This window comes from Dipodomys merriami, unplaced genomic scaffold, assembly GCF_024711535.1.
Source record: "Dipodomys merriami isolate MVZ:Mamm:240054 unplaced genomic scaffold, mDipMer1.0.p SCAF_17, whole genome shotgun sequence".
Lineage (NCBI taxonomy): Eukaryota > Metazoa > Chordata > Mammalia > Rodentia > Heteromyidae > Dipodomys > Dipodomys merriami.
Genome location: NW_027203048.1, coordinates 13,679,553 through 13,704,261, shown reverse-complemented (window position 1 = coordinate 13,704,261; position 24,709 = coordinate 13,679,553). Strand labels below are relative to the sequence as shown.

General features: G+C 37.6%; 1 protein-coding gene across 2 annotated transcripts in view; it reads left to right on the top strand.

The window, feature by feature from the left end:
* The window catches only part of Memo1 (mediator of cell motility 1), a 102,695-nt gene that overhangs the window by 54,928 nt on the left and 23,058 nt on the right, over window positions 1-24,709 (top strand). For both annotated transcript variants that reach the window (XM_070025319.1, XM_070025318.1), the window contains 3 exons: window positions 2,091-2,203; window positions 6,217-6,328; window positions 20,082-20,224. In XM_070025319.1, coding sequence (XP_069881420.1) covers window positions 2,091-2,203; window positions 6,217-6,328; window positions 20,082-20,224 — 368 coding nt within the window. The remainder of the gene's footprint in view (window positions 1-2,090; window positions 2,204-6,216; window positions 6,329-20,081; window positions 20,225-24,709) is intronic.

The window sequence follows — 24,709 nt, the reverse complement described above, 5'->3', positions numbered from 1 at the left end:
TTTTTGAAATGGTTATCTAGTCCTTGAGAGAGTACTGATGGAGAGTGAAGGTTACTTATAGTGCTTCAAACACTTGGGGTGAAGGTAAAAACAGACACGTTTGACTAGAAGTGGTCTGAGGATGAGGTGAATTTCTAACATGAGACCTTGAAGGGAGGAGAATCGGCTTCTGTTGCTTGGCCTCCTGAGTTGGCATGTGGGCATGGGCCATCATGTCCAACACAGCATTGAATTCTACTGGACACATTTCTTGGCCTACAAAATTTTGATGTGAAAAACTATCATCTTAGTGCAAAACTAGGTACAAAACCTGTTCTGTATTCCCTTCTTCATCAAGCATTGTATTTCTGTGAGTCTGGAATTGGTTTTTCTGTTACTGTGTGGTAGGGGAATATTGGCCCCTTTGACTCTTTAGAGAAAATGGACTGTTTGGAATTTACATTGCAGAGCTGGTTTGGAAATTTGAGATACTTTTGACTTGAAAAGAAAGGGACTGCAAAGATTTAAGCTACAGTTTAGCTCAGTTCTTTCTTTAGCTGGACTTCAGTGCAAATAGCAATCCAACAACAATTGTTTTTGAAGATGCCTTCTACTGAAAGGAAAATAGAGAAAGCTTATTACTTAAGAATTCTCTGCTGGGCTGGGAATGTGGCTTAGTAGTAAAGTGCTTGCCTAAAATGCATGAAGCTCTGGGTTCAATTCCTCAGTACCACATAAGCAGAAAAAGTCAGAAAAAGCACTGTGGCTCAAGTTGTAGAGTGCTGGCCTTGAGCAAAAGAAGCTCAGGAACAGTGTCCAGGCCCTGAGTTCAAGCCCTAGGACTGGCAAGAGAGAGAGAGAAAGGGGGTGGGCGGGAGTTCTCTGCCATGGAAGAAATGTGGAATTCACTTTCCTGAAATGTTTATTTGGAATCGTTTTTATATAACTCTAGAAGTTTATACCATTATTTATTTTTATTGAACTTGTGAGGGATTTTAGAAGCTATTAGGATTTGCGATTTTAATAGCTGACATGTTTGAATTTCAATCAAATATAATGCTGAAAACCTGTTCTTACTGTTATGAATACAGGGATGACTTCTGAAAAGCAGGTTGCTTTATTGTACAAATTGATTGCCTCGGATCAGAAAATTCTGATTTGAGGCTAGCCCAGGCATAGAAGTTTTCACTCCATCTCAACCAATGGCTGGATGTGATGGTGCAAGCCTGTTAACCCAGCTATAGGGGAAGTACAGTGGTTGAATGCAGTGATGCACCTGTCATTGTCCATGATATGGGAAGGCTAGGCAGGTCCAGGCATGAGGGAGGTCCTGCCTTAAAAATAACCAATGCATTGGGGCTGGGAAGGTGGCTCAGTGGTAGAGTGCTTGCCTTGCATGCATGAAGCCCTGGATTTGATTCCTCAGCACCACATAAGCAGAAAAAGCTGGAAGTGGCACTGTGGCTTAAGTGGTAGAGCACTGGCCTTGAGCTGAAGAGCTGAGGGACAGCGCCCAGGCCAGAGTTCAGGCCCTATGACTGACCAAAAAAAAAAAAAACCAAAAAAAAAAAAAAAACAATGCAAAACTGGCTGTGGACATTTGTGATATAGCCATTCCTCCAGTGGAATAAGGGGATAGAGGCTGGGAGGAGCATAAGAAATTGAACTTAAATAAGCAAGGAGGAAATCATTATTAATTGTATTAGTTTGCTTAGTCTTCTGTAACAGAATTTTCTGGACTGTGGCGTAAACAACATAAGAAACAGTTCTGGAAAGTTGAAAGTCCAATACCAATGTACTAGAAAGGCTGATTTCCTTGAGGTTTCTCTGACAAGGAGGGCTGCCTCTTCTGTCCTCTTATATAATAAGTACACCAGTCACATTGGCTTCATTTTCAGACCTTTGAAGACCTTACGTCAAAATTCCATTGTAGTCAGGACTGCATTTATGAATTCTGGGAGAACCCAGTCCAGCTCTCATGTTGACAGAAGGGTATAAAAAATAGTCAAGAAAGGAAAACAAGTAATTTTTTCATTGTTGTTATTTTTTCCTTGTTTGGGAAGGTTTGTGTGGAAGTGCAATGGTTTTGTCTTCTGTTGTGTGTCTCCTAGACGGAGAGTTTTCATCCTTGGGCCTTCTCATCACGTGCCCCTCTCTCGATGTGCACTTTCCAGTGTGGACATATATAGGACACCTCTCTATGACCTTCGTATTGACCAAAAGAGTAAGTATGAGGAAGTGTTAGAGCTTTGAAATAGTTAGGATTGAAATTTAATTCAAAAACTTAAAAATTTTGAATTATGTCTCACTTTAAAAAATAAATGTTGTAACTAATTTGCATTAAACAAAAACAATAAAAGAAAATCTTCCATACCCTAAATGAGAATTCATGTGTCCTTGCTACTACCTTCAGTATCTGTCAAGGTGGGACACAGTGGCTTATACCTGTAATGTCAGCTACTAAGGAGGTGGAGATAAGTCAGATCACAGATCACAGTTCAAGTCCAGCCTAGGCAAGAAGCTTTTAGAATCCCTGTCTCAATAAATAAACTTATAAATGCAGCTACATAGGAGGAATAGGTAAGAGGATTTTGACTGAGAACATAGTCCTCCCTGGGGGATGGGGAGGGTACCTTATTGGAAAAATAGTTGAGGCAAAAGATGGAGGTTATTACTCAAGTGATAGAGTGCATAGAGCCCCTGAGCTCAAACACCAGTACTCAAAAAAACAAAACAAAACAAAAAAACCCCTCAAAGACAATCTGTCAGATCTACCAGTCTCCAGACTATACTTGTTTATATTCAAAGAATGATGTGGTAGTTGTTCCTTGAGATCAGAAGTTAACATACAGCCGGGTGCCGGTGGCTCACATCTCAAATCCTAGCTACTCAGGAGGCTGAGATCTGAGGACTGCGGTTCAAAGCCAGCCTGGGCAGGAAACTCTGTGAGACTCTATCTCCAATAAACTACCAGAAAACTGAGAGTGGCACAGTGGCTCAAGTGGTAGAGCACTCACCTTGAGCTGAAATGCTGAAGGACAGCACCCAGGACCAGAGTTCAAGCCCCACAACCAACCAAAAAAAAAAAAAAGTTAATATCCATATTAACTTGATGAAAGATTCTTAGCATGTTAGTATACTTCCATGTGGATCATATTTCTCACTTTAAGTACATAATGGTCACAATGTCTTTATTTGTTCTCAGATAATTTTTAAGAGCCTATAGTTGTAAAATTCTGAATGGTGTTATATGAATCTTAAATATATTTTACTTTCCAGAGATCACAGTTTTTGTTAGCTGTTTCACAGTAAAATTGTTATACAATAAACACATATGGCAACACCTTTTGACTTTATAAAGGTATTTTTAGGCATATAGGAAAGAAAATGAAAACATTCCAGAACAGTGTATAGAATTGTATTGCGAAAAGATGTACTCACTATCTACCATTTGCCTAGAGTTTTCCTTATCCTGATCTCAGTTTTACCTTTTTCTCTGAAATAATACTTCAGTTCATTCCATTGTATTTTATTTTATTTTTTTCCAGCTAACGCTGTATATATTTTTCCATTGTATTTTATATATGACAGGGATATATTGCTTCAATAAACTTTGCAGTAGTTTTTTTGACTAAAAGTTTCCATTTCAAAAGAAGAGGTTAGCTCTTTTTCTTTTTTTCTTTAATTTTCTGTAAATATAATTTTATTGTTATTAAGGTGTTGTATGGAAGTGCTTTAATTTTCTTAATCTGAGGATTGAAATGTTATAGTATTTTACCAACTTGTTAGACTGGATCTTATTAATGAAACTGGAGTATTATTAGCTTTGCTAGAGTATTATTAGCCTTGCCAGCAGTATTACTAGCTTTACTAGTTTTAGGGAAGATACTTAACTTTTTTATTTTTACTTTTTGCCAGTCCAAAGGCTGTTTTTGAGCTTTTACACTCAAGTCTAGTACTCTACCACTTGAGCCACAGCTCTACTTCAGGCTTTTTGTGGTTAATTAGAAATGTCTCATGGACATTCTTGTTTGGGCTGGCTTTAAACCATGATTCTCAGATCTCAGTTTCCTGTGTAGGTGGGGTTACCTGGGTGTGCCACCAGCTCCTGGACACACTTTACTTTTTATTTTTAATTGTTATTATAAATGTGATATACAGAGGAATTGCAGTTACATAAGTCAGATAAAGAGTTTATTTCTTTTTGGACAGTGTCATCCCTTCCATTGCTCTCTCCCAGTTTTCTTCTCCTGTCCCCACCCACAAATTGTATAGTTCATTTTCCACATAGTGTCTAGTGAGTACCACTGCTGCATTTGTTTACCCTCAGTCCCTCCATTTCTATGTTTTCTTTTTACCCCACCAAAGACAGATAAATGAATGAACAAGATAGAAAACAACAACAAAAAACCCCTCTTGTTTCCATTTCCTGGAGTTCCTTTGGATATTATTTTATATGATCAGAAGCACAGTCATTGTTCCTTTGTGTTCCTTTCCTAAGAATGTCCTCCTTTGGTCTCACTGTATGTGAATGCCTGGAGTCTTACATAATTTGTTTCCCGGTGTATTTTAGTTCTAACTAGTGCATATGAGCGAAAACATGCACTGTTTGTCTCTCTGAGCTTGTCTTACCTCACTTAACATGATTTGTTCTAAGTCCATTCATTTCCCCGCAGATGATAAAATATTACTTATTTTAATGGCTGTTTAAAATTCCATTGTGTATAGGTACCACAGTTTTTGGGTCCACTCATCTGTTGTAGGGTTGTTTCCATAACATGGCTATTGTGAATAGTGCGGCAATGAACGTGGATGTGCAAGTATCCTGGCATGTGATATTCTGGGTAGATGTCCAGGACATACTTTACTTTTAAGGGGCATTTAGAAAACTAGTTTGGATACGCTATCAGCAAAGAAATGGGTAATTTTTAAATAGGTATGATTTTGTAGAAGAAGTCTTCCCTCCTTCTCTCTCCTTTCCCTCCATGAAGCGATGCTTTCTGCCCCTTTTTGTGCTTGTTATTTTTGAGATAGCCTCTTCTCTGCCCAGTCATATGCCTAGATAACAGTCTTCTTGTTTGCTTCCCATGCGAGTTGGGATGGTAAGTCACCATGCTCTGCTTCTTCTGTTGAGATAGATTCTTGCAGACTTTTTTTTTTCTTTTGGAGCTGGCCTGGAACTGTAGTCCTTCTCATCTTGGCATCTCCTGTTGCTGGGGTGACAGGAATGTTCCAGAATGCTTAGCTATTGATCGAGGAGTCGCTTAAAATTTTTTCTACTTGGCTTATCCTCAAATCATAATTCTCCCCATTTTAGCCTACAGGTGTGTAGTGCTGTACCTGGCTGGCATCTATGCCTCCCGTGTAGCTTGTTACAGGTGTGTAGTGCTGTAGCTGGCTGGCACCTATGTCTTCTATGTCGCTGGTTATAGGTGTGTAGTGCTGTGCCTGGTTGGCACCTGTGTCTTCTATATAGCTGGGTACAGGTGTGTAGTGGTGTGCCTCGTTGGCACCTGGATCTTCTATGTAGCTGGGTACAGGTGTGTATTGCTGTATCTGGCTTGCACCTGGCACCATTTATTTATTTGAAATTGATTAACTCACTTAAGGATCTACTTTAAAATATTTTCATATTACAGTTTTTACTTACTAGATTTCATTCTAGTTTTGAGTATAGTTTATTAGAAGGGTCTGAATAAAAATGCTAGAGCATTTTAGATTGGCATGGTACTATGAATTTATATTCTGATTATATCATGAACTTAATTTTGAAGTTTGAGGAAAATAGTTTGTAAGTGGTGATTTTATGGTTTTTGGTATGACAGGCTGAAGTATGAAATAATAATACCATATATTTTATTAGAAAAAAATAGAATTCAAATTGTATTCTTAACTGTATACATAAGCAGATTAATGGTGTTTTCATATTTTAGTAGGAATTAACCTTTCTTCCTAGTAAGTACTGATTAAAGCCAAAAGCCTTTACTCAAAGGTAATTTTAGAAATAAAGAAATAAAAAGTTTAACTTATTTTAATATAACTATGCTACCTATGCAAATGAGTAAGTCTTTACATGTATTATTTTTGTATCTGTAAAATTTGTTGTTGTCTTAATGAAAGTGAAGTAGAGTACTGTTTGGTGCTGTTGTCTTTTACTTTTGTGTTATGGAGAGTGGTGTTCCAAAGTAAAAATGCACACTAATATATTTGTCTTACTGTATTTTGTACTTTCTTTAGTTTACGGAGAGCTATGGAAGACAGGGATGTTTGAACGCATGTCCCTACAGACTGATGAAGATGAACACAGTATTGAAATGCATTTGCCTTACACAGCTAAAGCCATGGAAAGGTATATTAACATAAGATATCCTTGAGAAATCATAGATATTAATTTCTTTGTGATTATTTTAACTAGCACAAGAAAGTTATTAAATAAGGAGATTTTTTATTACTTGAGATGAAAATAAAAATTTCTTAATGAGGATTGAAATTGTTTAAAAGTCATTTGCGTATGATAACGGCATAGAAATTGATGCAGTTGTTTTATAGGTGAAAACATGAACAACCTCCCCCATGTGTGTCTCTCAAAGAGAGTGTGTTTATCTTGGTTTGTCTGTGGCATTATATTCATTTCTATACCTAGATATTTTTATATGTTAGAATAATTACAGTATTTTGGGTCATAGTGCTATAATTAATAATAATTGAAATTTAGAGGTAACCTTGTAGGTCATGTATTTTAACTTTTGTAAGTGGAATGTGAATTTCTTTTATGATGTACTCGATGGATCATTACATCCCAGCTAAATGTCAGCTTGGGATAGATGCTCACTAGAATGTAAGCAAGTGAACACAGGAACAATCTCTATTTTGTTTTTACTATATAATATATACTTAGTGCCTAACATTTTGTCCATTACCTAATCATTGGTTTGTTTTGCTAAAATGAAAAAAAAATCAAGAGATTTCTTTCTTTTAGGGAAGCATTTGAATTAGGAAATCTTTTCCATTGTAGGTTACATTTCTCTTTTCAGTTAGATTAGTTCTTGATATGGTAAGAGTATTTCTTTGTGGATCTGGTACTATTGTTCACTTAGTAAAGTGAACAATATCTCTCCACCATGTAACATATACCCCATATTTCCAGGATTTCTAGAAATTTCATCAGAATCCATGAGCCTTGTCTGCATCAGGCTTGGATATATATGTGACTTTGGATGTGGTTCTTCTTGATTAGGACCTAGGAACAAAGAAGACAAGTTACTCTTCCTCTTCCCCACACCATCACCTCCATCTCTGTCTCAACAGGGATTGATGGTACATGTATGTTCTTAGAACATACTTAGAACTTTAAGTATATTAAGTCTAAAAATCACATTAACTTTTAAAATGTGGATGTAGCTTATTTTCTCTTGGTTAATGTATTTGTGATCAGCAAAAGATCAAGGCCTTTTCATATGAATTATTTCATATGAATTATTTTCTTCTCTTAAAATGTTGTGTGGCTGATACCTTTTAACCTGCAATATATAGGACTTCAGTTATTCTGTATAATCTTTTCTTGTTAGGTTTAGATGATTATAATGATGATGATGATTATGATTAAGTATGCAAAGTATTATTATTTATTCAAAGTATTATTATTTATTTCAGCCAGCATGATCTGGTTTACAAGGTGTTGCCTAAGGTGACTCAAGTAGGTAGAGAGTTAAAGATGATCTCCTCCAGATATATTGGGTCTTAAACTGGTTCTAGTTGATACTTCTCATTTGTTCTCCAGTGGCATAGTCTGTTCATCAACTAAGGATTTTCTTTGTTCTTGGCCACTCTAGAATGGTGGCCTAGATATCTTTATGTGGTGATTCCAGGGTTGTAGAAGAGCAAAACAGAGATTTCTAGTCCTGTGAAGAATTGGGCTTATAACTACACAGTATCATTTCCACCAAATTCTTGCAGTTGAGTACCCCATTCTCAGGAGTTGTACTGTGGTGGAAGGTATAGCATGTATGTAAAAGAATGGGAAGAATTGAGAGTAACTTGGCACAGTTCTACCCCTGTGGACAGTTCATATCTCTCCACCATGTAACATATATCCCATATTTCCAGGATTTCTAAAAATTTCATCAGAATCCATGAGCCTTGTTCTGCATCAGGCTCGGATGTATATGTGACTTTGGATGTGGTTCTTCTTGATTAGGACCTAGGAACAAAGAAGACAAGTTACTTTCCTCTTCCCCACACCATCACCTCCATCCTTGTCTCGACAGGGATTGATGATCACATATTCACTTCCATTTCTAGTGGAGGAATAGGAAGCATAGAGCATCATGTACTAGAATCTGCAAAGCCATTCTAAACTTTAAACAGAACAGAAGTTGTTGCTTGACTATAACTTAGTTCTATCCTTGGTAATGATTTCACAGTTCACTGATTTTCTGATCTTTGGCCTGGAACCTTTGAGTTAGTGTTAATTCTGAATCACTTTACTTTTCCATAAGAGATGAGTGTTACTTTGTACCTAAGCAGCAGCCTTAAGTTTGGTTCATGAATGTGCCAGTTTGAAAAGCATAGACTTGGGCTGGGAAGGTGCCTCAGTGGTAGAGCGCTTGCCTTGCCTGCATGAGGCCCTGGGTTCGATTCCTCAGCACCACATAAGCAAAAAGAAAAAAGCCGGAAATGGCACTGTGGCTCAAGTGGTAGAGCGCTAGCCTTGAGCTGAAGAGCTGAGGGACAGTGCCCAAGCCCAGAGTTCAGGCCCCACGACCAGACCCCTTACCCCCCCCCCCCAAAATGGAAAAGCATAGACTTCTTTCAGTTGGACCAGTGTTTCTTTTAGTTTAAACTGATAGAATTCCTTTAAATATTTGTGGGTTGTCTGTATATCAGATTGTAACTATAGTTTGTTAGAAAAGAAGTCACATCTAGCATTCTGAAAATGAATTCTCTCTACTTAGGACCCTAAGTTGTGGTCCAGAAGTTTTGTTAATAGCTCTTTAGCCATATAAGATGGTTGGTAACTGTTGTCTGAATGAACATTTTTATTTAATGAATTTAAGCCCAGGTTTTCCTGGTAGTACTATAGAGTTGATCTTCATCCTCAAGTGTTTTACTCTGAAGAGGCTACTGTGGGGATTAGAGCTGTTTCCTTTTAATTCTGTTTGCAAGTTAACTAGTTCACTTTTAGCTCATGTTTTTCTACTTGTATCTTCTCATTTGTGACCATAAAAAGCTATTAATGTTCTTGATATTCTGCTTGGAAATCACCTTCACCAGATCCACAGGTGCAAAAGTTAATAAGAACTTATTTTGTTTTAGGGGTGTGTTGTGGAGGTCAGTGCTGGGGGGTTGAATTCAGGGACTTGCATTTGCTAGGCAAATGGTCTACCATTTGAGTCATGCCCCCAACCTTTTTTGATCTAGTAAACTTTAGAATAGGGTCTCACATTATGCCCAAGCTAGTCTTAACCTTGATCCTCCTATTAACACTTTCTACGTAGCTGGGATGACAGGCAAATGCTTTTATTAAAAGTTGGGAGCTGGGCCCTGGTGACTCATGCCTGAATCCTAGCTACTCAGGAGGCTGAGATCTGAGGATCATGATCCAAAGTCAGCCCGGGCAGGAAAGTCTGTGTCACTTACCTTCTATAAACCACCAGAAAACCAGAAGTGGCACTGTGGCTCAAGTGGTAGAGCACTAGCCTTGAACTGAAGAGCTCAGGGACAGCACCCAGGCCCAGAGTTCAAGCCCTACAACCAAAAAAAAAAAAAAAAAAAAAAAAAAACACCAAAAAAACCCAAAAGGGCTGGGAAGGTGGCTCAGTGGTAGAGTGCTTGCCTAGTATGCATGAGTCCCTGGGTTCAATTCCTCAACACTACATCAACATAAAAGGCCAGAAGTGGTGCTGAGGCTCAAGTGGTAGAGCACTAGCCTTGAGCTGAAGAGCTGAGGGACAGCGCCCAGGCCCAGAGTTCGAGCCCCACAACTGGGAGGGCGGGGGGTAGTGGGAAGAGGGAGGGGAGAACTGGAATCTGGGGGTGGGGCAAGGGAGATCATTCACATTTTTTGCCTTGGCTAGTCTCCAACTGTGATCCTTCTGATGATCCAGCCTCTCCAGCAGCTAGAATTACAGGTATGAGCTGTTATACCTGGCATAATATTCGTTTTTAATCTTCTAAGATACTTCATGTGACAGTCTTGCGCCTTGTTCACTGCCCTCCTCTTGCAATTTCTGTACTGCCTATTTGCAAGTCCTCCTTTTTGTCCTTCAGTCTCCATTTTCTTCTGGGTCCTAAAAGCTGTGATTTCCAGAAATGGTTTTTTGACTCAGTTGTCTTTTGCAGTATAGTAAGTCATCATAACATGCCTTACTGTTTGTATTATTTTATTGTGTTACCTTAGGGACATATTGGCTTTTGAACTCAAGGCTTCATACTTTCCAGGCTGACATGATACTGCTGAGCTCCACCTCCAGCCCTGTCTCCCACTGGTTAATTTTAGGGTAGAGTCTTACTTTCTGCCTCAGTGCTTACTTGAGCCATGGTCTGCTTATGTTAGGCTTCCCATGGTTTCTGGAATCACAGGTACATGTCACATCCAGCTTTTCTCTATGGAGATAGTCTCAGGGACTTTTTTGTCTGTTTGGTTTGGAACCTCAAATCCTTTGATCTCAGCCTCCCATGTAGCTTGGAATGACAAGTGACCACCACAGTGTTCAATGTGGGTTCAGAAGGGTCTTTTCTCCACAAGCTGGCCTATACTCAACCTCTTAGATAGCTAGGACTATAGGCATCAGCCACTGGTACCTGGATAACATACCTGTCTGTTTTTTATTTCATTTTGATTTTGTGGGTTTGAAATTTAGTGATAGGTGTCAGCTGAGGCAGGTCAACTTAGGCTGAATGTTCCAGATACTGTGACTTTCTTTTGACCCTGTAGTACCTGATGTCACCTATAGCACAATTCTCATCTTAGTCCTCATTGGTCTCCTTTTGTCATTCATTTTCAAAGTCTGTCTCTCCCAGGGCTTCCCTCCTGCAGCAATATAGACTTGGATTTCCTGGCTATGGAGGGTGGCAATTATGTCAAAGTTGAAACTTCTAGAACTCCTAATATTTCAAACCTGAGTGTAGAACTGACAGAGCATCACTTAGGTCTCCTTCTACTTTTCAGAGTAATTCACAAGACTAAATTCAAGGTGAATGAGTTTCTGTCTTCGGTGAATGATATTTTCAGGTGCTGGATTTTGATAGATCTTGGAATGATAGGCAAGCCTTACTCCCTTCCATTGTAGTTACTTAATATTCTTTCTGACTAGAGGAGCTAGTCTACACTGTATATCCTATGCCTTGAACCTTGGCTAAAACAATTCAGATATTAAGTATTGAATGAATTAATATATAACCATTTTAGACTTTTAATCATCTAAAATGGGATCATATTGTCATCTTCCTTTTGCGCCCTTCCTCCTCCTCCCTCCTTCCCCTCCCCTCCTTGCTTTCCTTGCTGAGTCTCTTTGTGTTTAAGGATAGTGCTCTACCATTTGAGCCACAGTGCCACTTATGATTTTTTAGTGGTTAATTGGAGATAAGAGCCTCACAGATTTTCCTGCCTGAGCTGGCTTTGAATTCCGATCCTCAGATCTCAGCCTCCTGAGTAGCTAGGATTACAGGTGTGAGCCACCGGCATCTGGCTCAAGAGTCTTGTTTTTATGATATGATATGGTAAAATATGATTTGAAAACTGCTTCTCATTATCATGATGTGCAGCAATGTCATTTTATTTATTTTTGGAGGAGTGGTGGGTTGAGACAGGATCTCGCTATGTAGCCCAGGCTAGAATAGTACTACTGATGATCCTGCCTCAGCCTCCTAAGTGCTGGGATTAAAACATGCACCTCCATGCGGCGTCACCTTAAAATTCCATTTTATTGGTTATATATGAGTTATTAGTAGCTAGGCACAGAAGAACATGCATAGCACTTAGAAAGCTGTACCAAGAGTTCAAGGCCAGAGAGGGCTACTTAGCAAGTTTAGTTCTTACCAGATACTGAGAAACTAATTCTATCTAAACTCTTTGGGAAGCTGGAAGAACTTACATAGAAAAGAAAATTCAAATATTTGTCAGTGAGTTCAGTGAAGAAATATTTAATGAGGCAAAGGAAGAATAAAAAAGTGGCTGCCAACAGCATATCTAATTTAAAGTATCAGCTTTAAAGATTCAGTTAATTGTTTTTTTTTGGTAACACTCCTTGGTCTTGAAATCAAGGCCTGGGTGCTGTCCCTGAGCTTTTTTGTTCAAGGCTAGCATTCTACTATTTGAGCCACAGATCCACTTGTGGGTTTTGTTTTGTTTTGTTTTGTTTTGGTGGTTAATTGGAGACAAGAGTGTCACAGACTTTCCTGTCCAGGCTGGCTTCTAAACATCATCCTCAAATCTCAGCCTCCACAGTAGCTAGAAATACTGGTGTGAACCAGTGGTGCCGAGCCTCATTTAATTTTAAATCATCCACTACCAGTTAAATTGTTTGTTCTCACTGGAATTTTTGTGTGTATGTGCACACGTGTGAGTACGTACATGTTGTGCATATGTTTTAGATAGGGTTTTGCTGATGAAGCCCAAGCTGGCATGGAACTCTCTACGTAGCCCAAGCTGACCACAAGCTTGTGATCATTCTGCCTCTGTTCTCCAAGAGTTCTGAGATTATAGGCAAGTTCCCATGCTTTGCAGCACTTGGAATTTAACATAGGAATTTATATTTTTATATTAGAATTTGAACATTCAAATGTGTATTTTGTGCTGTATGCTAGAAGATCATTGGTGACATTGTGGATTTGTAAAGAGAATGTCATGCTTTGGTTTTGGGAATTCAGCTCTTTAATCTGCTACGTATTTTAGATGTATGAATTTTCTACAGCATGATTTAAGCTGTAGGTTAGAAAAAGAACAAGCATTGTACATCCTTACTAAAACAATCAGAAGACCCCTGTCAGGTAAGTATTATGGACATAATTATTACAGATAATCACCTTGGGGCTTAGGTTGGTAACCCCCTGCAAGAAGTAAAGCTTGTAAGTGGCAAAAATGGATATTCATTTTTTGAAAACTTTAGTGAGCCAGGCTGCTGGTGGCTCATGCCTGTAATCCTAGCTCTTAGGGAGGCTGAGGTCTGAGGAACACTGTTTGAAAGCTCCAATAAATCACCAAAAAGCTGGAAATATAGCTGTGGCTCAATTCTACTGTAGATTGTTAGTCTTGAGCAAAAAAGCTCAAGGACAGTGCCCAGGCCCTGAGTTTAAGCCCCAAGACCCACAAAATCATGAACAAAACTTTATTGCGGTATGATTTAAATACCTCAAAAATGTAAAACACCAAAGTAAACGTTTGACTCAATGATGTTTTAATAAATTATAGAGTTATGTAATTATCCTCACTGTCTAGTTTTGGAACATTTTCATTGTCCTAAAAGAAAGCTGGTGTCCACTTGAGGTCCATTCATGTATCCAAGTTTGGTAACAGTTGGTATACTCTTCTGCTCTAGATTTGCATTTTTCAGGAATTTCAAATAAATTAAATCATATAGTCTTTTGGATCTGTCGCTTTTTACTCAGCATATTTTTTTGGGGGGGTTCATCTATGTGTGGATTTTATCACTAGTTCATTCTTTATATTGCTAAGTGATTATTCCAGTATATGAATGTCATGTGTTGTTTGTCTGTTTACCAGTTAGTGGACAGTTAGATCATTTCTGGTTTGAGGATATTATAAACATTCTCATACAATTCTTTGGGTTGACATAGCATTTTCAGTACTTAGGAGTAGAATTGCTGGATCATATGATGTCTATGTTTTTAGCTCTTTGAGAAACTATAGGTTTTTTCAAAGTGACTATACCATTTGATGTTCTAGGTATAGTGCATGGTAGTTACAATTTCTCTGCATCTTGTCCAGTAGATGCTATTATTACTGTTCATTACAGTCATTCTGATAGCTGCATCTCCTTAATAACTAATTATGTTGAACAACTTTTCATGTACTTATTAATCATTGGTATTATCTCTCTGTGCAATAATTATATTTTCCCTCATTTTTACTTGATAAATTTGTCATTGAGTTGTAAGAGCATTTATACATGTATACATTCTTGTATACAGTTCTTTGTTAAACATGATTTTCAAAGATTTTCTCCTCTAATATGATATTTTTCCCTCCTTCCCTTTCTCCTTCCTTTTGTTTTCCTAGGGCCTTGTACTTGTTCCATATCATTTGAACTATGTCCTAGCCCCTTTTTTGTTTTAGTTATTTTTCAGATAGGCTGTTACACTTTTTTCCCTGGTCCGGCATTGGAGCTTGGTCCTATACCTCATGAGTAGCTGAGATTACAGATGTGTGCAACCATGACCAGGCCTTTTTTTTCTTTTCTTTTCTTTCTTTCCTTTTCTTTTCTTTTCAACTTTTAAAAATAAATTTATTGTCAAGGTGATGTACACAGGGTTTACAGTTACAAATATAAGATAGTGATTATATATCTTCTCCAACTTGTTACCCCTTCCCTTATTTTCCTTTATCTTTCCCTCCCCCCCCCCCCCTTTTTTTTTTCCCCTAATGAAGAACTTTTTTTTTTGTGCCAGTTCTGGTGCTTGAACTCTAGGCCTGGGCTGAGCTTTTTAACTCAAGGCTAGCATTTGGGCTACTTAAGAATGGCTCTACTTTTGACTTTTTTTTTTTTTTTTTGGTGGTTAATTTGAGATAAAAGTCTCATGTATTTTCCAGCCCAAGCTGGCTTTGAACTGTAATTTTTAGATCTCAGTCTCCTGAATAGCTATGATTACAGGTATGAGCCACCAGTGCTCTTTAATCTTGATAAATTATCGTTTTCAGTGTAGACTCTACTTTGGGTATCATAATTAGAAATCCTTGCCTAAGCCAGGCATTGATGGCTCAGACCTGTAATCCTAGCTAATTGAGAGGCTGAGATCTGAGGAATCATGGTTGAAAGCCAGCCCAGGCAGGAGAGTCCCTGAGACTCTTACCTCAAATTAAGAACCAAAACAGCTGGAAGTGGAATTGTGGATTAAGTGAGAGAGTGCTAGCCTTGAACATAAAAGCTCAGGGACAGCACCCAGGCCATAAGTTCAAGCGACAGGGCCAGAACGTGCATGTGGGTGCACACGTGCGCTTACACACACACACACACACACACACACACACACACACACACACACACACACACACACACACACACACACACACACACACACACACACACACACACACACACACACACACACACACACACACACACACACACACACACACACACACCTCTTTTATCTTCTTGTTTGAGTAATAGTTACTGAATTATGTAGTCTATGGACTGATCCCATTGGGCTTACATCTTGTTTTTGTAAATAACATTGGTGTTGTTTATTTATTATGTGCCAGTACTGGGGCTTTAACTCAGGGCCTGGGCATTGACCCTTAGCTTTTTCACTCAAGGCTGGCACTGTACCACTTGAGTCACAGCTCCACTTTCTTATTACTATTTTTTTTAACATTAACTATTTATTTAATAACGTATTTCTCTCTACTACATGTTGAAGAGTTGCTTTGGAGACTGTCCTAGAAAACCTAAAATACTTGCTGATACCTTTAAAAAGATGTTTGCGGACCCATGTTCTAAGGGAATGATCATGTTATAGCTTACAGTTTCATGATACAGTTTGAATTCGTTTTTGTGTCACAGTGAGGCAAAAGTCTATGTTTTAATTATTCTGCATATAGATGTACAACTGCCTCAGTACCATTTGTTGCAAAGACTGTCCTATATGTGATGGTCATTTTCTTCTGTTGCTTCAAGATCTCTTTGTCTTTGTTTGCAGTAGTTTAATCACTAGATTAGGAGGATCTCTCTGTTTATTCTACTGTAGTTTTGTTGAATTTCTTAGATTTGTAGGTTACCGTTTTTCATGACTTTAGAAAATTTTCAGCAATTTTTTTGTAATAGTTTTACTGTATCCTTTTTGGTACCCCCATCACATATATGCTTGTATGTTTGATATTATTTATGCCTCCAATCCTCTTCATTTTTCCAATATTTTTCTGTTCTGCTGATTGCATAATTTCTATTTTTAAAATTTACTTTGGAGGTGGGATTTTACTGTGTATCCTAGACTAGCTAGCAATTTTCTGTGTACCAGGCTGGCTTCAAACTCTTAAGCCTCCTGTTGTAGCCTTCTGAGTATTGGATTTCAGGCATGCATAATTACAACTGGCCTTTTAAAAAATGTTTAATTTCATTGCCATTGTAATACCACTTCTGCTCTTTAGAGCACCTAGTAAATTTTCATTTTACCTATTGTACTTTTCAACTTTTAGTTACTACTAAAAAAATAGTTTGCATTTTGATTATTTAATTATTTTGATGCTGGTCCTGGCACTTGAACTCAGTGCTAGGGCACTGTCCCTGAGCTTCTTTTTGCTCTCGGTTAGAACTCTACTTCCAGTTCTTTTGGTAGTTTAATGGTGATGAGTCTCATAGGCTTTCCTGCCTGGGCTGGTTTTGAACCAGCATCCTGAGATCTCAGTTTCCTGAGTAGCTAGGATTACAGATGTTACCCACTGGGCTCAGCTAAATATCTTGTGCCAGTAAGTCTTCTTCTCCTTCTGTTGTTGGAATATGTGTGCTTTGGACAGAACATTCATAGTTCAATCTGTTTTCATGTCCGCTTCATTTCATTTCTATTGGGTTGTCTTATGACTTCTTGTGTGTCTCCTCCTGTTTCTGTCCCCTGCTCCCCATTCTATATCCTACATGCAGATTTTCTATCATCAGGGGTATGTAGCAAGCTAGATCACTCTAAAGTTTCCCCTTTGCAAGGTCAGGCTCCCAGTCAACTAGACTCAGTCAACTAGACTTTTATTTGTCATCCTGGGGTTTAATCTCAGAGCTTGCCTAGCTTGTTGTTTGGCTGATGCTGTACCACTTGAGCCATACCTCCAGCCCTGCTTTTAGCCTGGTTATTTTATATTTTGTTAGCCGTGGGGCCTGAACTCTGGGCCTGGGTACTGTCCCTCAGCCCAAGGCTAACACTCTATTACTTGAGCCACAGCTCCACTTCCAGCTTTTTCTGCTTATGTGGTGCTGAGGAATTGAACCCAGGGCCTCAGGCATGCAAGGCAAGCACTCTACCACTGAGCCATCTTCCCAGCCCCATGCCTGGTCATTTTAAAGATGACTTTTCATGACTTTTCTGCCCAGGCCAGCTTCTAACCAAGATCTGTGAGATCTCAGCCTCTTGAGTACTTAGGAATAAGCATGAGAAACCTGTGTCTGGCATCATTTGGAATTTTTATTTGAGCTTGTATCCTTTGGGAGTCTTACTTGCACATACATGAAGCCTTAAGTTGTGTATAGTTGCTCAGGATTTGTGAAAAATGTTTTTCAAATTCTTCAATTTTTCATTTTCTGGATCTCCTTGTTAATTTCTTTCTTTTCCCCTGGTTTTTACTAATTTTTTGATTTATTATATATATATATATATATATGTATATATGTATACATATATATATTTTTTTTTGTGGGGGGGGGGTTGGCCGTGGGGCCTGAACTCTGGGCCTGGGCGCTGTCCCTCAGCTCTTCAGCTCAAGGCTAGCACTCTACCACTTAGAGCCACAGCACCACTTCCGGTTTTTCTGCTTATGTGGTGCTGAGGAATCGAACCCAGGGCCTCATGCATGCAAGGCAAGCACTCTACCACTGAGCCACCTTCCCAGCCCTATATATTTCTTTTTAATATGTAGTTTTTGTTATTGTAAAGGTGATGTACACTGGAGTTATATATAAGTCAGGTAATGAGTACATTTTTTTTTTTAACATTCTTGTTAATTTCTAGGTAGTCCATGTTTGTGCTTAGGCCAAAGAGCTAAAAGGTTTTTATTTTTTCCACCTGGTGTGACTTCTCTGCTCTGTGTTCCGAGTGGAAGTTATCCTCTTTTGGCAGTGAAGCCACTAGTTTTCATAATGTCACCTTGATGGAACTTGTCTGTCTGTTGATCTTGAGTAGTGGATGGAGGTAGCTCCTGGTATGATGCTAGATTAAAACTGTTATTATCAAGAAGTTGTTGATTTAGCATTATAAAAATGGTTGTTTTTCAAGGTTTATTCAGTTTTATAATAGTTTTCTGGAGACAAATTTTGTACTTCTTCTGAAGTCAGTCTTTAAACTTGGATTTTAAAATCTAACATTTCAAAATCATGCATTATCTGTCAAGATAGAGAACAAGTTTTTATTTATTTATTTTAAAGGGTGGTTATAAAGAGGATTGAAGAGGTAAGCTTTGATTCAAGCCATGTGTTTTGACAGAGGATCAGACTTTTCCTTTTTAGAGACAGGGTTATGAGCTCAATTTGAGGTTAACTGCTGTGGATGTCTTAGAGAGGAGACCTGTTGTTCCTTAAGAGTGAATCATCTATCATTGATAATGCACCTTCCTAAAGTATTTTATTCTTAAGTAACAATTTTAAGAAATAGATTTTGCAAGTATAGTCATTTTTACAGATAAGAAAATAAGTTCTCAGTTTGGGTCTTACCTATACTTACTTGTGGGGTAGGATGGAATTTGAATCCATACTTTTCCTGGCTTCTCCTTTTTCTTCATATTTTATTATAACTACTTCTCTACCATCTCATAATTACTTGCAGGCTCTTTGATGATCCATATTTTTACATGTAGGTGCTTCTTCAGGTTAGAATAATTTGTGGCAATCTTCCTAAATTTTTTCCTAAAAACTGAAATTCTTTTCTTTTAATTAACAATCATCTTTAACTAAATGAGAGGTCCCTATTTGTTCTTGACAGTTATTTAGCAAACTAGTAAGAGTTACAGAATGAGATATCCATGGCAGCTTCCTCTGCCAGCTTCCTTTTTTTTTCTTACTCCATAGATGCAGATTCTGCCCAAGAAGCCCCTGCATTGCAGAGGGACTGGAGATCTGTATGATCTGTTTATTTCGCAATTGACAAGGGTAAGGGGGCTTTTGTGGGGGAGGTGCTTGGGTGCCCTAAATTTAGCTGTAAGTAGCTTAGCCAATATTTATTTGGGGAACACTTAAACTTAGTATTTTAAAATAACCTTTAATGAACTTTGTCCTTTATCAGATTATCATATTGAAGTATCAGATTATCATATTAAAAAGCAGTTATTATAGTTGTGATTTTTTTAAAAGACCTGTTCAGAACAAGTCAAACATGGTTCATATTTCTAAGATTTCTAATGTAGGATCATTGGGACTATAAATAATACTGTATTTATATATAAGTAAAATTTCAATGTAATAAATTTTTACAAATGATTTACATAAACAGCACATCATAGTTTCTCTTTATTAATCTGCTTGCTCCTTTCTATGAATTTGCCAATCTGTAGAGTAAAAAGAGGGATTTGTGAATATGCCACGAACATTATGGGTATGGGTATGGTGTCTTCTTACTGTTAGAGATTAATACTTTGTTTATTCTGGATGTCAATGAAATTTGAGTTGTACCTTGAGGCTGGCTTGTATCTGATCATTAAGCTAAATGTAAAAGTGCCGTTTGTGAATGTTACGGGAACCAGGATTAAGTTTTGTTAAGCTTTACTTGGTTGACAGGGTTATAGAGTAAGTGCCCAAATGATACTATTTGTAATAGGTGAGAAATAGTTTTAATGCTTGTTGAAAATTACTGGAGGATTTGTTTAGGTGATTGTAGCCTCAGTCAATAGTTGGGAAGCTTTTAGTTGGTAATGGATTGATGGGCTTATTTTGGTTTGAAAATATTTATTATACCTGATAGTAAAATAGCTTTGTTTCCTAAAGTAGCATATATTTTTGTTAGTTCAATAGATTCTTCTTTTAGTTATCTGTTCCTTCTTATGTTTTTATATTAGCTTCTGTTGACATTTAACTTATATGCTTTAAGAATTCAAAAGCAACAATATGTGTTATTACCACTGCTAATAAATATTCCACTTTCTAGTGTCAACACATCTGCAAATCTATTTTTATTCTTAAAATATCTTAAATGACTTTTATATATATATATTTTTTTCTGTTTTCTTTAAGCCATAAGGATGAGTTTACCATTATTCCTGTACTGGTTGGAGCTCTGAGTGAGTCAAAAGAACAGGAATTCGGAAAACTCTTCAGTAAATATCTAGCGGATCCTAGTAATCTCTTTGTGGTTTCTTCTGATTTCTGCCACTGGGGTAAGTTCTAGATTTTAACATATCATGGTAGATACTATATACTTGTGGTTAAAGGTATCTTTTTCGAAGCTTTAATTTTCAGTTTTTAAAATTGTTTTCCTTTTTTGCAACAACGTTTAAAAGTGAATAAAGTCTTTTGGTCACTTATAAAGGATCAGACTATAAAAGTGGATTAAGGCCACATTTCCAAAGGCGACTGGTATAATTGGATTCACACTGTGAGGGCATTCTTGCTTTAGGAACTTGTCAGTGGGAATGATGACTTTTTGACCCATTTCTATGTTGGCGTGTATGGTAGATTTTCTGAAAATTTTTGGTGGGCAAAACATGTTCTGTAGAATGTGGAAGAGCAGTATGTACTTTGCTGGTCCTTTCTCAGATTTGTTTTGTTTTCTTTCTTTCTTTCTTTCCTTTCTTTCTTTCTTTTTCTTTCTTTCTTTTCTTTCTTTCTTTCTTCCTTCCTTCCTTCCTTCCTTCCTTCCTTCCTTCCTTCCTTCCTTCCTTCCTTCCTTCCTTCCTTCCTTCCTTTCTTCCTTCTTTCTTTCTTTCTTTTTTGGTAATTAGTCCCTCTTCTATTTTTTGGTGATTGTTCTTTTGCCCACAATTACGATCAGTGTAGATATACATTCTGAAGATTATACCATGTTGGCTATTACTACTATGGTCTTCACTGATCATGAATATAACAATAAGAAAGATGATTAAAAAAAATGATTATAGTGTATTAAGAGTAAGGATGCTTCATGGTGAATAAAGAAAGCAAGACATTGCTAATGGCTATTTTAAGCAAACCATGTTTCTACATTCTTTGAATGCCATTTCCTCTCATTTATCCATTACTGTTCCAGAATATTTCTAAGTTCCATTCCTCTTACATCATCTCTTTGATCTACTTAATTCACTATTTTAAGGATGCCAGTATATGTTGATTCATCAGTTATTATAAGAAAATCTAAAACACAATCATATACTTTTAAAAATAAAAGTGTCCCCTCTGTACAGTATGTTCACAAAAAAAATTAAAATTAAAAATAAAAGTGTTAGAAGGCTAGAAAAACATCCTAGCTGTCTCAACACTGATTACCAGATTTGATTAGATTTTGATCTGGCTTTGTTAGGTCCTCTTACATCCTTCTCTGACTGGCCTTCTTATTGTTGACATCTTAGTTCAAGACAACTATATTGTATGGAGATATTGACAAGTTTTGCTTGGATTTAGGGCACTGATTTTTCATTAGGTATGGTTTTCTTCCTAGGGAGTATTTGATAATGCTTGAAGACATTTTATTTGATCATCACAACTGGGATTGGGTTTGAGGGATGGTGATGCTGCTGATGTCAAATGAGTAGAGTCCAGGGAAGCTGCAGATGAGCATCCTATAATGCACAAAGAATTTCTCTGCACTCCAACCAAATAATTGCTAGTCCAACATATCAGTAGTACAAAGTTGAAAAACGCAGATTGAAGGTGTGCAAAAAGCTGAGCTTCTTTGTGCACCTTCTAGAGTTTAGAATTTTTTTTTTTTTTTTGGGTCCAGTCATGGGGCTTGAACTCTGGGCCTAGGCGCTGTCCCTCAGCTCTTCAGCTCAAGGCTAGTGCTATACCACTTGAGCCACAGCGCCACTTCCGGCTTTTTTCTTTTTGCTTATGTGGTGCTGAGGAATTGAACCCAGGGCCTCATGCATGCAAGGCAAGCACTCTACCACTGAGCCACCTTCCCAGCCCCAAGAGTTTAGAATTTTTTAGTAATTGTTGGTTAGTTAATATGTTACGTTTTGCAAAAGCCATTTTTATGATTGTAAGTATAATACTTACCTCTGAGGGCCCAAATAGATGGTTGGAAAGGAGTTTTTTTTCCCTTGTGAAATTAGAAATTTTGTGATAATTGATAGTAGAAGCTAAGGAATATTGTTTTGGAAAAAACTACTTTAGTATTGTATTGGTAATGCGTGTTTTGGAAATTATGAATTTTAGGGCAAGTACCCTGTCTTCCTTCATTTAGAAGGCTCTTATGAACCACTTCATTTCCTCTGATAAAGTTCTTTAGAATCTGAGCTCTTGCTCTTAAGTTGTCATCACAATGTAACTCTCCCTTAAACATCAGTGGATACTTTGACATTGCTATTTCAGGGAACTCATCCCTTTTACCTCATTCCTAAAAAAATTCTAAAGCCAACAAATCCTACTCCATTGTCCATAACTACAATTGTTGAGAGGGAAAAATAAAATTTGAGAACTTTAAAGACATTTTATCTTCTGACTTCTTAAATATTTTGAGGTTTATATAGTTAAGATAGTATTTCAAGGTGATAGATGCAAAAAACAAAAAAGAGAACATCTTGACATTTCCAAAGGCTGATATTGATATCTATGAAAATTCCAAGTTATATTTACCTTTGGTGGTACGTAATGAAGCTGTCCTGTGTTCAGTTTGTAGTGGCACCATCACCCGTAATGGTTGGTATTAACTTTGTACCTTCAGAAAGCCCTATGCTAATTCTAAGAATTTCGAGGAGAGTATGGGGTCAGTTCGGTGAGACAGTGACATGGCTACTGTTTCAAAAACGATCATGTCCTTGCCTTCATACTACTGTAATAGTAATTGCCATTATTGTAGATACATTTTCTGTTTTGTCTACTTGTTGAAGTTATATGGCTCATTGGTCAGCTATAGGTCAAGATAGTAATGAAATTCTGTGTTTCTCAAATTTAAGGTCCATGAATATTGGTCATTTTTCTAAACTTAATAAGTATGCTGTATTACCTTAAATTTCAGCTTCTCTTTAGCCACCAGTGGTTCACATCAGTAATCCTAGTTACTCAGGAGGCTGAGAGCTGGAGGTCTGTGGTGCAAGACCAGCCAGGGCAGAAAAGTTCACTAAATTCCAGCTGCAAAATAACAGTATTAGAGAGCCACCTAGCAAGCTTGAGGCCCTGAGTTCTAACCTCAGTACCACTAGGAGCAATAAATAAATAAATAAGTAAATAAAATGATCTTACAATACTTAGGGTTTTATTTTATTTTATTTTTTGAGATGGGGTCTTGCTAGCCCTGACTGGCCCTCTGTGTGATTCTATTGCTTTAGCTTCCCTAGTGCTGGGTTATAGGTATAAACCACCATACCTAGATTTTCTTTTAAAAAAGACACTACTCAGATTGATTTTATTTTTATTTTTTTGGTGCCAGTCTTGAGTCTTTAACTCAGGGACTGGGTGCTGTCCTTGAGTTCTTTTTGTCCAAGTAGTGCTCTAGTACTTGGGCCACAGCTCTACTTCCTGCTTTATTTAATTTAATTTATTTATTTTTGGTTGGTCATGGGGCCTGAACTCTGGGCTTGGGCGCTGTCCCTCAGCTCTTCAGCTCAAGACTAGCGCTCTACCACTTGAGCCACAGCACCACTTCCAGCTTTTTCTGCTTGTGTGGTACTGAGGAATCGAACTCCGGGCCTCATGCATGCAAGGCAAGCACTCTACCACTGAGCCACCTTCCCAACACTTCTTTTAGTGATTAATTGGAGATAACTATAACACTTCTTTTAGTGATTAATTGGAGATAACTATAGTATCAGTGACTTTCCTTCCTAGGCAGGTTTTGAATCATGATCCCCAGATCTCAGCTTCCTGAGTAGATAGGATTACAGGTGTGAGATACCAGTGCCCTGTCTTCAGATAGATTTTTTTTTTACCATGTAAAAAAATAATCATAACATTGAACTCTAAAAATTTCACAAGATGAAATCAGTTCCTTAAATACACAGAGACCTTAAAAGGTTTATTGAGTTTGGCCCTTAAAATAAACCACAATTTTGGGTTGGGAATGTGGCTTAGTGGTAGAGTGCTTTCCCAGCATGTATGAAGTCCTGGGTTTGATTCCTCAGTACCACATAAACAGAAAAAGCTGGAAGTGGTGCTGTGGCTCAAGTGGTAGAGTGCTACCCTTGAGCACAGAGAGGCTCAGGGACAGCGCCCAGGCCCTGAGTTCAACACCTAGGATTGACAAAGACAACAACAATGTAAAAACCACAATTTTAAATTGCTTATGTTTGAATTAAAAAATAGCATAGTATTCTTGACAAATAACTTAGATATAAATAGTGGAAGTTTGTTTTTATTGATTGAAGGCTAGATCGAGATAGGAAACTAGATCCTGTTTTCTCCTTTCTGTCACTCAGATTGAGTTCTCCAAAATGAAGCCCTGAATTTGAATTCCTGCCTTTTATCATTCTTCCTCTTGTGGAAGTGCATTAGCATAGCAGAGCAATGTTTCTTAGTTAACCTGACGTTCTTACCTCTATTGATATTTGCTGTTAAGTAAGTTGTTCCCATATTTGGTCTAATAACCAACTTCTACATTCTTTTATTTTAGTCTTATTTTAGTCTTCTAATTAATAGTTTTTACTGTTTCCCCAAGTCGTCTCCATATTTACTGTTAATTTTGGTGTTTTCCTGAGTCTCTAAAATCTTTATTCCCAACTTTAGATTGT